This window comes from Symphalangus syndactylus, chromosome 9 (assembly GCF_028878055.3).
Source record: "Symphalangus syndactylus isolate Jambi chromosome 9, NHGRI_mSymSyn1-v2.1_pri, whole genome shotgun sequence".
Lineage (NCBI taxonomy): Eukaryota > Metazoa > Chordata > Mammalia > Primates > Hylobatidae > Symphalangus > Symphalangus syndactylus.
In genome coordinates this window covers 97,101,039-97,117,258 of record NC_072431.2, presented here as the reverse complement: position 1 = coordinate 97,117,258, position 16,220 = coordinate 97,101,039, and the positions used below count along the sequence as shown (strand labels likewise).

Genomic DNA, 16,220 nt, shown 5'->3' with positions numbered 1-16,220 from the left:
CAAAGCTATGTTGATAGTTATTTTTCCTACACAGTAGATAACATTCCACTCTACTCTGGCTTCCACTGATAGAAAGAAGTTAGCTTTCAGTCTTTTTCTATTTGCTTTTAAGACATTCTCTGTGTTTCTGCAGTTTCTTATCAGGTATCTAAGGGAGGATTTATTTTTATTTACCCTACTTGGGATTTATTGGACTTAAAACTGGATTAGCATTGGTGACTTTCAACAGTTCTGGATAATTCTCAGCCATTATTTCTTTGAATGTTGCCTTTTCCATATTTTCTCTATTATGTACTTGTGAAAATCCAGTTAGATATAAGTTAGACCATCTTACCCTATTGTTTATGTCTCTTAACTTCACGTGTATTTTCCATTCATCTCTGTTATTTTGATGCATCTTGGATTTTTTTAGATTTATTTGTTTTGCTTTCTAAATCACTGCTATTTAATTACAAATTTTTATTAAAACTGCTCTTAGAGTTTTGTTAACTTTGTTCACTCTTAATTATTATATTTTTTATTTCTCAAAGTTCTGTTTGTTCTTTTAAAAATTTTGCTTGCTCATTAAGTTCTCTTAATCATTTTTAATACCTGTTTTATTTCTTTAAACAGAAAGTGTAATATTTTTATATTTTCTCTCAATTTCAGTACATGAAGTCTTTGCAGTTTTCATCCTGTTCTCTATTATTTTTGCTGTTTCTTGGTCATGTGACCTTCAATTTTTTGTGTATTGTAACTTTGAGGTCATATTCTTTTGAACATTATCAATGGGAATGATTGGTGTCTTTCTTCAAAGATTTGAGTAATCTTTTGTCAGATGTTTGGTGGTACTTCCAACCCAGTATCACTTTATGCTAAAATCACAGATTGAGGTTTCTTGGGTCGTCCAATAGAATGAATTTAGTCTGCAAACCCATATTAAAATCAGTTTGGGATTTATGAATTCCTAGGATAGATTTTTTTTCCTTCATCTGGTTCCAAGTTTTGAGATGTGTACTTCATTTTGCTTTCTCCTGGGCTTGAGGGGGAATGCTATTTACAAGTTCTCCTTACAGTAGAGGTAGAGCTCTTTGTGGTCTTTGCTTTGTACTGGGGAGATAAAGTCAATATGAGGATCTACTAGATTCCCCACAAAAGGTGGTCCACAAGTTTTTTCTCCTTTACTGTATCTCATTTGAGAGCATGAAAACTGAAGCTTATGGTTGTCTGATTTAGGAAAATGCCCCAGCAGCTCTTTTTACCTTTATGGGGTTCATACTTTTACTTAGTTTTTAGCTTCTAAATTTTATTTACTTTTTTTTTTTGCAGCATATTGATGTACTTAAAAGTACTGCTTTGAACAAACATTTTATACAGTAATTTTAGTCTGAGAATCAGGGTCTTATATGCTATTCTCCTCCTCTATTTGTCCTCTGCTTATTGTTTGATTTTATTTACATTTGCAAGCAATTAACAAAGAATTCAGCATCAAGTTTTGTCTGCTAAAGTGAAATATTTAACATTTTATATTTAAATTAGATGTTACTTATAAGCATATAAAATGCTACGGTAATGACAGACCATGTTAAATTTGGAATCAGAAAGGAATTTAGAAATTATGTCATTAGGTACCTACACTATGCATAACATTCAGTTGGAGAAACAGTAGGAAGGTTAGAAGACGTAGTGTTGAGTTCTGGCCCTGCTACTTACCAGGTCTGTGTCCTTTAACAAATCATTTGAACTTTCTTGAGCCTTAGGTCTCTCCACAGTAAATGAGGACAATAATTCTTGACCTTCCCAAGTTATAAAATAGTTGGACGTGCTAATAGTATATGGACCAGAGTTGTAAATGGCTAATACTGTTAATTCTGAAGTCTTTCATTGGTTCTGTTAATTTCATTGGACTTCTGTGAGAAAAGGTCACCAATGTATTCATAGATTGCTACCGTTGTTCCTCAAACCCTCTTAAAACCTGTCTCAATTCTTTAGCCTTCCTTGTTTAATTTCCTCTTTGTATGACATTGGAGCTCAGTTAAGTTTTAGAGCACAGAGCAGAAACCAAGAATTTTGAAAGCTGATTTAGAAATATCTATTGGAATATACAAGGAGTGCTGCGTAGTTACACATGTCCTTCACATTCATATCTGATGCAGCTGAATTCCTATGTTTTAAGGCATAAAATAAAGCCAGTCTTTGATAGAGAATTGTAAAAGCCTATGCAGTATCCAATTAATATTGGGAAGATTTTTAATGGGATCGTATTGCCTACTTGTCAGCAGAGGGAGCCTTTGTCTCACTTTTTGATTCCAGAACTCACAGTAGTGAGATTTTAAAAAGCCAGAATATTTATGGAAAATGCTTGTTTCCTCACCTAGGCCTGAATAGGAACCAGTTTTTCTTTTGTTCCTGGAAATGAAAAACTTTTTGTGTTTGTTTTCTGAGTTCTTTATAACAGCTGTTCCCAAGTTCCTTAAAAATGGTTAATGCTGAGTTGTAACAGAGGTTCTCAATTACTATCCTATGTTAAAGTTTTGGATGGTCTTAAGATAATGGATGAAAAAGAGCTAATGTAAGTAAGTTAAAGCTAAAATTTGTTCAGTTAGAGGACTGTACTTAGTGCTGACATTTTTTACTTCCTACTTATTTGTATTAGTATTTTCTTTTAAGAGAATATTGGTGATTATAATCTATTTCTTTAAAAAATTTCCTGACTGGGGCCAGGTGGAGTGGCTCACGCCTGTAATCTCAGCACTTTGGGAAGCTGAGGTGGGCAGATCACCTGAGGTCAGGAGGTTCAAGACCAACCTGGCCAACCAACATGATGAAACCCTGTCTCTAATAAAAAATACAAAAATTAGCCAGAAGTGGTGGCACATGGCTGTAGTCCCAGTTACTCAGGAGGCTGAGGCAGGGGAATTGCCTGAACCCAGGAGGTAGAGGTTGCAGTGAGCCGAGATTGTGCCACTGCACTCCAGCCTGGGTGACAGTGCGAGACTCCATCTCAAAAAACAAATAAACAAATAAACAAACAAACATCCTGATGGGCATTTCACAAGGCTGACAACCCTATGATGTTCTCCAGTAGTTTCTGAAATGTTACAGATGAATGAAATTCATGAGCCTGGGAATCACTGCTTTACTGAGTACTTTAGCAAATAAAAATTGACATTTCTGAATTGAACCATTTCCAACTTCCTGGCACATTTTTTCCGAACCTTCCTCTGAGACGTATGTAAAGAGTGAGACTTAATAACTAAATTATCTGATATCCAAGGTATAAATAAGTGTGGGTGCTGGGGGAAGTTGGTTTGATACTTTTTTTAAAGCATGCTAAATTTTGGTTTAAGATTGCCATACATTCCTACCATGTTCTATGTACTGTACTAGGTAGTTAATACAGGTTCCCTCCTCCCCTCCTTTAGTCTTCCTAGCAACCCGATGGGGTATAGAGGTTATAATAAGGCTTATTTTGCATTTGAAGACACCAACTGAATGAAATTAAACAAAGTACCTAAGTCACATATCTAGGGTGTGTCTGTGAAAGCCAGAATTCAAAACCTTATCATCTTGTGTTTCTGATTCAAAAATCACTGCCCTTTCCACTACTTATTGGTACTATATCTACATTTGATACTCTTTCCATGTTTGTTCAATTTGTTGTTTTATGATACACCATCCTGCTTTGGAAACAGGGAACAGTCAGGGAGTATCCTAATTAGTGCCCCTTTTTGGTACTTTGCCTGCTGATAATAATCTCTTGTTTTGTATTGAAAAGAAAAAGACTTTGTACCCAGGCTCTAATAATTACTAGAGCTTTAAGTTTAATCTGAGTATGCTTTTGAAGTCAGAGTTTTATGAAATACTAAAGGATCTCAGGATCATTCTGCTCCTTTGGTGTCCACTTTGGGCTTCCACAATTTATTCTTTGTGGTTGAATGGTTTTTCTCCTAATTTGTATATTTTCCTTGTAGGGTTCTCAGCCATGCTTCCTTTATTTCCTATTTTTTTTTATATTGTCTTTCCAGTAGGCTTTATCTCTTTATTTTATTTTTTTAAGAGCAGATTTAACCTTAACCTTTCCCCTCTCTTCTTAATAGACCTTAGTCTATCTAGTGTTAGGCATACAATGAGTACTTAGTCTTTTGACTTAGTTCTAACTTTGTAATACCAAGACGGATACTAAACTCTGTAATGATTTTGAATCACAGCCTCTTAAGTGTCACATGCCAAAACTAATTATTTCAGGACTTTCACCATATATTATTTTTACTTTGATGCTGTTCATTCATTCAGTAAATACTTTTGGTTCTAGTAGATATGAGGGACTATCAGGGATGGAGAGGCATGGTGAATAAAACATAATGGCAGTTCTTACAGAGTTTTCATGTGAATATGGTGATACTTTCAAACATTTTGGTCCTCTTGGTGATAATTGACATACTGCTAATCTCGAACTACAGTTTGACATAGTTTCTTGTTTTCATGATGGTTCAATTTAGTTAAACACATATTTTTGGAACACCAACATATAAGAGACTGTGCTCAATGCTATGAGCTAGATAATGAAAAGAAAATAAACTTATCTTTAAGGACTTAAGATATAAGGGCATTTAGGGCAAGGTTATTTTACTTGGAGTATTTGGCTGATGGGGCTGGGTGAGAGGGAGTACTATGTTCATTTAGCAGACATACACTGAGGAGTTCTTTTGGATATCTTGTTTATAAATTTATACTTAATTCTGGAGGTACTGGTGTATCTTGGAAGTTTTTGAGTGGGTTGATAACATGATTGCATTTGTATATTAAGATGAATATTTTGGTATATTTGTCTGTATGGCTTTTACTTAACATGTGGTATTTTAACTACTTCCCTTAGAAGAAACCAAGGAAATTTAAGAGACCAAACAATGGCTAAATGGCACATTGAAGTCTGTGATAGGAATGGACAGTTGAGGAAATTTAGTGTTGTAACTATCCCTAATTCATTTTGATTTGCCTTTTAAAACCATGTAAGTTTAAATCATGTTGAAACTCAGCTGATAATTTCCTGGCTTTAGTTTTTTTTTTTTTTTTCCACAACATTAATTAATTGGTCACAGTGAGTTCAGTGTAAAGTTTTTTTCTTGTTTCTTCTTTTGATATGCTAATGATTTAAGATTAAGAGAGTTGATAATATATAAAAAGGAAATATTTAGGTTTTGAAGTCAGTGCTTTATGGGACTGATATTATTGCAAGTGAGGAATATTTATACAAAATAAAGTATTTAATTTTTTTTGTTTTTTAATATTTTTGGCATTCTCTGGGGTCTTATGATGATTGGCTATTACCTTGAGTAGTTTATCTCACTTTGAAACTGGTTATATTTTTTAAATTTATGCCTCAACGTTATACTCATTCTTTAATAATTTTTCTTTTGGATAAAGGAGAAGAAAGGAATGATAAAGTACACGGGCTCTTCTGTATGATGTTGTCTGTCTTGTCTTTCTTAGGGAGTCATCCTGTAAGAAAATATCAATATTGGGGTGGGGGAAGGGAGAGAGAGAAAGAGAGAGAATATGAATGTGAATATGTGTGTGTGTTGGGGTGAGGGTGTGCAAACAGAGACAGCTCATTCCCCATTCCCAGATTCCGACACACTCACAATATTCTTCTTTAGAGAGTTCAATAGTTAGCATGTTAAGGAAATTGCTATTTTGAGGAAAGTTAACTTAAAATAGTCAGAAAATCATTTGAACAGCCAACAGTTCCCACAGACCTAAGTTCCGAGAGACTTCTCATATTTTTTAAAGTCTTAAAACCCCCCCATTTTTGGCAAAAAAGATGAATTTCTGAGTGTGTATGTATGTGTGTGTGTGTGCATGCAGTCTTTTTCATGTTAAATTTTATCCATTTTTCTCTGAAAGAATTTTTCCCTTGATTTTTAAGTTTTTCAGTTTTAAGTTTGATCTATAAGGAATAGAATAACCCAGTAATATCAGTTACTTAACATTTAGTGAATACTTACTAGGTACTAGGCAGTGTGTATTTTAATTATATTTAATCCTTATTGCAGTATCATGTAATATTCTCTTCTTACCATTACTTTACAGTTGAGGAAACTGATAGGGCTCCCAGGGGTCTGGGATAAGGATGCAGCAAACTTGTCCTCAAGTTGTGGCTCTGCCATCAGTACTGATGAACATGTCATCTTCATCACTAGTGTCTCTCTGCACCCAGTCCCTCCCCTCCCAACACCTTCCACACACCTCTTTTTAAATCCATGTCTCTATGCATGGTGTTCTATCTGCTTTTGCTTCTCTAATTGCTTGGCAGACTCTTTCTCAACCTGCAAGACCCAGTGTTCTGAAGCTTTTAATCATCCTCCCATAGCCTTTTAAATTACTTTAATATATCTCTGTTCTTACATTGTTGTACCATTTAATGAACTCCCATATTCACCCAACTTTCTGAGAGTAGCAACTGTGTCTCTCCTAGCACATTCTAGGTGTACAATGAATGTGCATGGAATTTGTTGAATGAATATGAGTTATGGAAAATGTTATCAAAACTTTCATGATCGTTGCATCTGGCAAAATAATTCACCCAATATTTTGTGGATGCAAGCAATAATATAATGTTTAGGGCCTTCTTTTAAACTCTAAAATTGCATTCATATTGAACCCATCACATATAATGCTAATTTAATCAATGGTTGTAATTTTCTTGTATTATGTTACTAACCTTGTTCACAGTTTAGGGGAAAAGATTGTGATAAATAGCTTGACAGAACACCTAGTAATGGTCTTTGTGAGGCAATTAAAGTTTGCTATTAAAATTAGACACATTAAAATGTCAAAAGACAAGTTCATAGGAGAAGTTAATATGTAGACTTAAATTTTATTTTCTTGTATCTTAAAGCAATTAGTCTCATGAGGCTATTTACTGGAGTAACACTTGAATTATAGTTGAGAATTTGTGTAAGTTTCCTTGGTACATCATTTAAAATATTAGCTATTTAGCTCAACATATGCATTCTATTTATTCATTTCTTCTGTTTACTTCAGGTTTTAAAATGTATTTATTTATGCCTAAGGTTTTAAAGTTAGAATCTAATTGGATATTGCGTTATTATTAGGCACTAATTATCTTTAGAATGTTCAAACAATAACAGAATATGAGGGAGAGAGTAATAAGAAAGAAGCTGGCTATTCTTTCAACTAATTGCCAATTATTAGTTACTAAGCATAGCCAAATAGTAGCATGTATCTCAAAACTATGATAGTAGTTTTATTTGCATGATGATATGAGTGAAAATTACAAAAATGATATTTAATGGCAAATTTACAATCCAGCAAGCTCTAGATATCCATCTACTATTTGTTTTTAAGGCAGTATCTGTTAGAATCCTACTCTGAATATTTTTATGTCTTTGTTCATAGCGAACATGTATCATTTTTGAGGTAGGTTTGCAATAAAGATTAATGTGTTAGTGTTTCAGTCTTTCTGTAACAATAACAAACTTTTTTTCCGTGCATGCGTAAAAAGAGCAAAATGAGCGGAAGTTCCACAGACTTTTGGACTCTTCTGTTCTTATGTATCAGTCTCTTGATGTTTCCTGTCTGCCTTTTTGACTACCTATACAGCTGTTTTTTGTGTGTTTTTCAGACTTGGAGAAAGACCAAATATTTTTGACAGCTGCATGCTGAACTGCATATATGCTTGGCCATAGGTCACGTTTGCATTTCTTCACTTGTATTTTTACTCAATGTGTAAAAGAAATATGAGCATAGAGAGATTCAAAAAACATGTAGCATGCTGAGTAATGGTAGTTTTCTTTCATGTTTGCCACACCACTTACTCTGCTGTATATATTCCACAGGAAGAGAAAGACAGAGAAATGGAGGATATGGCATTCAGGACTGCCCTCCATGAGGCCCTTGTTGCCATAATAATGAAGGATGGAACATGCTCTGGGTCATGCATGGTAGAAAGAAGTTCTGGGCATGGGGACACACACACACACACACACACTCCACTTCATGAATAGATTATAATTTTCATGAATAGATTATAATTTAATAGAGAAGACTTAAATTTAGCAGTCTGATTAACATTTAATTGATTACCAGTTTATGCATCATGTTAAAGCTTTGACTATATGATATTTTAATGCCAGAAAAGGAGACATACTATTTAATAAATGTTCATGACATGAAGCTGCCATAATGGAACTTTTCTGCCTCTACCCCCCATCCCCACAGGCATGAATTTTTTTTTGCCTTTGAAAATGAAAAATAATTGATTTTTAAAATCCTCTCAAATTGATCTTGGTCAGTTCTTTCTCAATTTGTTTCCAGATCTTACAAGTAATATTTCAAATCACAACAGTTGTTTTTCTCTAATTGTGCTCAAAATGACTAGAATAAAATCTGGATTTTAAATTCTGTTGAAATCTCCTAGTTTTTTTTCCGATTTAAACATTATTTTTTCCTGTATGGTTTAAGCATAATTTTTGAGGAGGCATTGTTAAGATATTGTCATCTTTTCAATTTGTGCTTTTATGTTTCATGCTCTGTTGGTGAAACATGATCCACTGCACTGTGGATCAAGTATAACTGCCTCTGCATCTTTTTCTGTGTTCCTTTTCTGTCCGATAATTTCCCTCTACTTTTACCTTTGACTGCTGTTCATTCTGCCCATCTTTTGCAGTCCAGAGTGCATCGTATCTGTCATGAAACCTTTCCGGGAAATTTTATTGTATGAAGTTCTTTGATTTTCTGCAGCGTTTAGTCTGTTTTACACCACTTAGATTTTGTATGTTAATGCATATTATTTTAATAAATGGATATAAATTTTCTCTCCCAGGGTTTCAGTGTGTTATAATGGAGCCAGATGGATTCCTATTTGAATATTTGTTGTCACTTTCTAATTCTTTGACATTAGACAAATTGTTTAAGTTCTGTGGGTTTCAGTCTTCCGTGTATAAAATGGGACTATTGTCTATTTTTTAGAGTTATTAAAAATTATAACTAATAATGCTGTTTAAATGTTTAACAGAAGGCCAGAAATGTAACAGGTGCTCAGTAAATGGCAGCGGTAGTTAATATTGCTGTTGTTCCATATTTCTTACAGCTCCTGATATAATACTGAGCATGTGGTAAAAACTCTTTGAGTATGGTTCATGGCAAGGTCATTTAAATAGCTTCTGAAATCCCATTGCTTTTGTGAAGGCTTCCTGTTGGCTCTGTTCTGTCAGAATGACAAAACTTTCATGGCTTTTTCTGGACTGTTCTTTCTATTCCCATTATCTGTAAGAGGAGCCTTTGGTATGTATTCTGAAGTGGTTTCCAAAACAGTGATTTGAAGGATTTATTTATTTATTTTTGAGTAATGTTTTGGATCAATCTCTACATTTTTCTAAACATCAGTAGCCAAGATTGTAATAAATAAAGCATTTTTCACATATTTTGTATGCAGAGTGAAACACATGGAATAAAATCTCAGCCAATCTGAGGTACAGATGAATAAATTATTTTGCCTAGCTTACTTCAGCTCAACAGACATTTATTAATGTATCTCCTATGTGCCAGGCATTTTATAGTTGCTGGATTTACAAAAATGAGTAAGATATGGTTTCTGCCTTTGAGTTAGTCCAGGGCAAATGAGAGACACAAAAATAGATCATTTCAATAGATGACGTGTTCTAAGATGGAGATGGGACGGGGCTCTGTGGGATCTCAGGTGGAGGGTGATTGAAGCAGAAAGAGAAGATTTATGGAAAGATGTGAGTCTTAGCTTGCGATGTCTCTCAGAGGAAAAATGCGCTGATCCACTTGATTCAGGGACAGAGAACTGACTCAAAGTGACTTCAGTATCTACAGGAATGAATTGCCTGCAGAGTTCAGAGGAAGATTTGGCTCCAGGTGAGGCTTGATGCACTGGCTCAAACAGTGTCTACCATGGCTCTCTCTTAACTGTGCTTTTGGAAAAGCCAAATGGCCTCTGTGATTCCATACTGTATGCTCCTCACGCATTACTCACCAGGGAAGAGTAACTTTTCCTCTAGTTCCAGCTCAAATTAGGGATTGCATTTTTCTCTCATTGGCTGTAAATTATCCCTGAACCAATCACTGTGACTACTGGGGTACTAATTGGTTTACATAAGTCAGGGCCTTGCCTCAAGCTTAGAGTGAGGTCAGTCTCACCCAAACCTTATGGCTGAGCATGAGGAGAGGGGAATGGATAACTGGGGGGAAGCTAGCAAATGTTTGCTAGATGAGGGGGAGAAAAGTTAAAGGATCTTTGGAGGAAAGAAAATCATGTAAACAAAAGCAAGGAAGCATGCATCATCATGACGTGTGTGGGAAACAGTAAGCAGTTAAACATTAATGCAACATGTAATATAAGAGTTAGAAAATAATTATAGAAATAATAATGTGTTTGGGTATTTTCCACTGCTAGGTCTAGTTTCCATACATTATTTTATTTAATTCTCACAAGTTACTGAAGTAGTTACTCCACCTTGCAGATAAGGAAACTTGAGTCTAAGCTCACAGCTAATAATTGGTGGAGCTGGACTCAAACCTAGATTATTTGGCTTTAGAGGCAGCCACTTGGACTTTAATATATTAAGTATTCTCTATGTTGCTAGAGTTTCAGGAAATAGGACCTCTTCTACTATGCTATATTAGGCTGTTCTCGCATTGCTATAAAGAAATACCCATGACTGGTAATTTATAATTGGCTCACGGTTCTGCAGGCTGTACAGGAAGCATGATGCTGGCATCTGCTTGGCTTCTGGGGAGGCCTCAGGAAACTTTCAATCATGGTGGAAGGCAAAGGAGGAGCACACATGTCACATAGAGCAGGAGCAAGAGAGAGAGGGGGAGGTGCTACACACTTTTAAACAACAAGATGTTGTGGTAAATCACTCACTATCATAAGAACAGCACCAAGGGGATGGTGCTAAACCATTCATGAAGGACCACCCTCATGATCCAATTACCTCCCTCCCTCCAGGCCCCACCTCCAACATTGGAGATTACAATTTGACATGAGATTTGGACAGGGACACAGATCCAAACCATATCATATGCTAACAGGCCAGGTTTTCTCTGGGGCTCAAGCTTTCTTCAGGCCTTACTTCTTCATCCTATCATGCTAAGGTAGTGGTTCTGAAACTTTAGCATGCACTGCAGTAGTCTCTAGGCTTGTTAAAACCTAGCATTTCTGGGCTCTGTGACCAGAGTTTCTGATATGGTAGGCCTAGATTGGTATCTTAGAATTGGCATTTCTGAGAAGTTCCTAGGTGATGCAAATGGTGCTGGTCTGGGGGCCACATTTTGAAGACCACTTCTTTTAGGTCTTTGGGAGACTGAAGATTTGTGGTTCAACGATACCACATATTGAAATGAACACAAATTTTATTGGTACTTCTGCTTGCAAGTACACACGTTCTGAGCTTATAGTCTTCAATGACACAGATATCAAGAGTATTTATTTTGGTTACCATAATATCCTCCACTGTAGGTCAAGGTCATTGCATAAATATTTCATATCTTAATAGAAAATGTATCGACATTTGTATTTACATACAAAATGTATATATTTAGACTTAATGTTTTTATATTTTTGTTGTGAAAAAGTATATAGAAAAAGTAACATGAACACCCATATTTCTACCACATCAACAGTTGTAAATATATATGTATTTATACACATTTTTTTGATGAACCATTTGAAAGTGAGTTACACATCTTGCACCACTTTACCATAAATACATCAGCACACATCTCCCAATGAGAATATTCTCTTACATTTCACAATGCCATGATCACTTGAGAAAATTAGCAATAATTCCTTAATGTTATCTAACATGCAGTAATATTCAAATTCTCCCAGTTGTCCCAATATCTTTCCTATACCTGTTATTTTTGGTACCAGGGTTCAGTTAAGTGAAACTAAATTTTAAGAGACAGCAATGCTGGATGGATCTTTAGGCTCAGATTAGGTTCTGTGTTATTTAAGATCCAGGTTTGGTTGCTTTAACAAAGACTCGACTTAATGATGCCTTAAATAAAAAAGATGTTTGGCCGGGCGCGGTGGCTTAATGCCTGTAATTCCAGGACTTTGGGAGGCTGAGGTGAGCAGATCACCTGAGGGCAGAAGTTCATGACCAGCCTGGCCAACATGGTGAAACCTCATCTTTACTAAAAATACAAAAATCAGCCAGGGGTGGTGGCGCACTTTTAATCTCAATTACTCGGGAGGCTGAGGTTGCAGTGAGCCAAGATCGTGTCACTGCACTCCAGCCTGGGTGAGGGAGTGAGACTCCATCTCAAAACAAAACAAAACGAAACAAAATGATGTTTATTTCTGTCATGTTTAACCATCTGGAGATAAAGTAGTCTAGGGCTGATAGAGAGGCTCTGCTGTCCACAATATGTGACTTCCATCTCTGAGGCCAAGAAAACTGCTCCAGTCTTACCATGATGCTATAAAGAGGGGAGGGAAGTGTATAGTTTGTCCATGTAAGGGCATGTCTGCAAGTTGTGTGTATAACCTCTGCTCCTATCTTGTTGAGAAGAACATAATAATAGGATGCGTCTGTAAATAGAGGACTGCAAGTGGAAGCTTTATTTTGGATGGCCATGTGTCTAGTGATAATTCATGATTCTACTACTAAAGAAAGAATGGCTGTTGGGGGCAGCAGTTAGCATCTCTGCCAAAAGTTCTTGTTTGCAAAAAAAGAGCTATACCAAACTATATTAAATCCACTTAACAATGACATTTCTCTTTTTGAGATATATAGGGCTCATAATTGCTCCTATGCTAACTGAGCCCAGACAGATGTTCTTTTTTGAATTATTTGATATGTGTTATATAGATGTTCTCTTTTATTTTTGTTAGGGCATTAGCTGTCATTGCTCACAGCTGACAGTGTCTTCACCCCCTTTCTAATTTACCACTTTCTTTTTTTCTGGGCTAGGGAAGCAGGTAATAATAACCCTCTTAATAATGCTATAATTTATTCTGTGTCTTATGTGTGCTATACTGTGTTAGGGACTTTGACATCTTTCCTCTAACTTTGGAACCTTTTTTTCAGCATTATTGAGATATGATTGATAAATAAAAATTGTATATATTCAAGGTGTACAGTGTGATATTCTGATATACATATACATTGTTTAATTATTACCAGAATCAAGCTAATTAATGTATGGATAACTTCTCATAATTATCTTGTTTTTTGTGATGAGAACAAAGATTATTAGCAAATTTCAAGTGTCCATTATTATTCACTGTAATCACTGTGCTGTGCATTAGGTCTCCAGAATGTATTCATATTATAACTGCAAATGTATATCATTTGACCAATATTCCCTCGTTTTCCCCATCCCTGACCCCTGGTAAGCCACCCTGCTACTCTCTCTTTCTATGAATTTGAGTTTTAAAAAATATTCCACATATGTGTGAGATCATGTAGTGTTTGTCTTTTGTTGTCTGGCTTATTTCATTTAGCGTGATGTTCTTTAGGTTTGTCCATGTTGTTGTAAGTGGCAGGATTTCTTTCTTTTTTTCCATGTGAGGTGATATCTCATTGTGGTTTTGATTTACATTTCCCTGATAATTAGTGATGTTGAGCACCTTTTCATATACCTGTTGGCGATTTGGATGTCTTATTTGGAAAAATGTCTATTCTAGTCCTTTGCCCATTTTTGAATTGGTTTATTTGTTTTTTGTTATTGAGTTGTGTGAGCTTCTTATATATTTTAGAGACTAATTGCTTATCAGATATATGGTTTGCAAATATTTTCCCCCATTATGTGTTTTTTTGTTGATTGTTTTCTTTGCTGTGCAGAAAATTTTTAGTTTGATGTAGTCCTCCCCTCTATTTTTTGTTTTGTTGCTTGTGCTTTTGGTGTCCTATCCAAAAAATCATTGCCAAGACCAATGCCATGAAGCTTTTCACCATATGTTTACCTTCTGGAAGTTTTACAGCTTCAGATCTTAGGTTTAAATCTTTAATCTACTTTGAGTGGATTTTGGTTGTATAGTGTAAGATAAGGATCCTTTTTTTTTTTTTGCATGTGGATATCCAGTTTTCCCAGTACCACTTATTGAAGAGACTGTTCTTTCACCATTGTGTATTCTTGGCGCCTTTGCTGAAGATTAGCCGATAACTTTGGAGCTCTTATACAAATATACTCATTTTACAAATGAGAAGGCTGAAGCTACAGGAATATCAGTAACTTGTTTATAAAAACGACAATTGTTAGAACCATAATTAAAATAAGAATTGATGCCCTTAGTGGGACCTGGGAATCCTACCTTTGAAAATTTGCATGATTTTTATTACAAAGACCTTGCAGCATTTATTTCGACTACTTAGAGGCATTTTTATACTTACTCATTTTTGCTGATTGCAGACAGGTAGGTTTGCCAAATAGCTAGATGAGATTCTTTTTGTCTGATTGTGTCTCTGTGAATACATTGTACAGCATACATACACATACAACATGCATATAAACTCACATCTTTTTTGGAAACTTTTAGTAGCATAGTGGATAAGGATAACATTAAAAAACAAAGCTTAGGCTGGGCGTGGTGGCTCATGCCTGTAGTCCCAGCACTTTGGGAGGCCAAGGTGGGCGGATCATGAGGTCAAGAGATCAAGACTGTCTTGGCCAACATGGTTGAAACCCTGTCTCTACTAAAAATACAAAAATTAGCTGGGCATGGTGGTGCCTGTAGTTTCAGCTACTTGGGAGGCTGAGGGAGGAGAATCGCTTGAACCCAGGAGGTGGAGGTTGCGGTGAGCTGAGATCGTGCCACTGCACTTCAGCCTGGCAACAGAATGAGGCTCTGTCTCGAAAAAAAATAAAATAAAATAAAAATAACAACAACAAAAACAAAGCTTAAAACGGTAACTGTAAAGCCTACCATACGTTATAAAAGAATCTGAGTATTGAGAGAATACTTTTCAAACAGCATTAATATAAACAATTTTTATCTCGCTAAAGAGATTCCTGAATGGTTCAGATGTATGTTTAGTGAACATTCATTCGCAGACAATACTCATCCTAGAACATCTTTCAGGCTATTTAAGGTTGATAAATCTATTGTATCAGTTGAGGTGGGTTAGAGTATAATACAGTAATAAGCACTCCAAAACTCAGTTTGTTCTCTCTTTTCTTTTTTTTTAGCCTCTTTTGTTGATACGTTTTCTTTTTAAAAGTTGCTTAGCTGTGTGATTGTCCTTAGTCAGATACAAGAAGAGTATCATCTATTTCTATGCAATTTGATTTCTTTTTGAGCACTCTTTAAAATCTAAGTATACTATTTAAGATTGTCACTGATATTCAAGGTAATACAGAATAGTTGCTATAATACTTACTGCATATGGTGTATGAGCTAGAGATGACAAGGTACAAGATTGGCCTTTTATTTGTTCCCTTAATGAGTAGCTTAATTTTCCTCTAACATAATTTTTCCCTATGTAATACCTTATAGGATACACTAATCACACTAGCAGGACATGAAAGGTTATAGCCACTGGATCTTTCTCAGATTAGGGATACTAAACTGTGTCATAGAAATCATCATCATTACCATCATCTCAGTAAATTTTAAGAACTGTGAATATTGTACTTAATACTTATAGACTAATAGTAGAAGACACCTCAGAATTAGTTTATAGTTGAGGGCAATCAGGGATTAGTATTTTTCACTATTAGTAATTTTCACACCGAATGCTGCTTAATGCTACGATTTATGTAAAATTGGTGCCTAAGACATACATGTTGTAGATAGTGATTAATAAAAATATTATATTTATAAAAAGAATAGGTTGTCTAATTTTCTCTAATTCTTCTTTAGGTCGAGATTTAATTTGCATCCAGTCTATGGATGGGATGCTGATGGTATTTGAGCAGGAGAGCTATGCTTTTGGAAGATTTCTCCCTGGCTTTCTTCTGCCTGGTCCTCTTGCCTACAGTTCCCGTACAGATTCCTTCCTTACTGTCTCTTCCTGCCGACAAGTGGAAAGTTATAAGTAAGTTTGGATGTTAAGTCTTTGGAATCATGATTTTTTGGTGTGTTTGTTGCTGACTAATTTTTGTCCACAAAGAGCTTCAATATCACAAATGGAAAAGAGATTGGTTTCTTTGAAAATACGTGATTGTGGTGACTTAGACTATATCATTTACTATTGTAAAATATTTGAAAGGCAATATAGTGCAGTGGTTTGGGAGGCAGA

At 35.4% G+C, this 16,220-nt stretch overlaps 1 protein-coding gene across 18 annotated transcripts in view; it reads left to right on the top strand.

Moving 5' to 3' along the window:
• Positions 1-16,220, top strand: part of BBS9 (Bardet-Biedl syndrome 9) — a 517,916-nt gene that overhangs the window by 113,175 nt on the left and 388,521 nt on the right. For all 18 annotated transcript variants that reach the window (XM_055293460.2, XM_055293455.2, XM_055293456.1 and 15 more), the window contains one exon: positions 15,842-16,016. In XM_055293460.2, the coding sequence (XP_055149435.1) occupies positions 15,842-16,016 (175 nt within the window). The remainder of the gene's footprint in view (positions 1-15,841; positions 16,017-16,220) is intronic.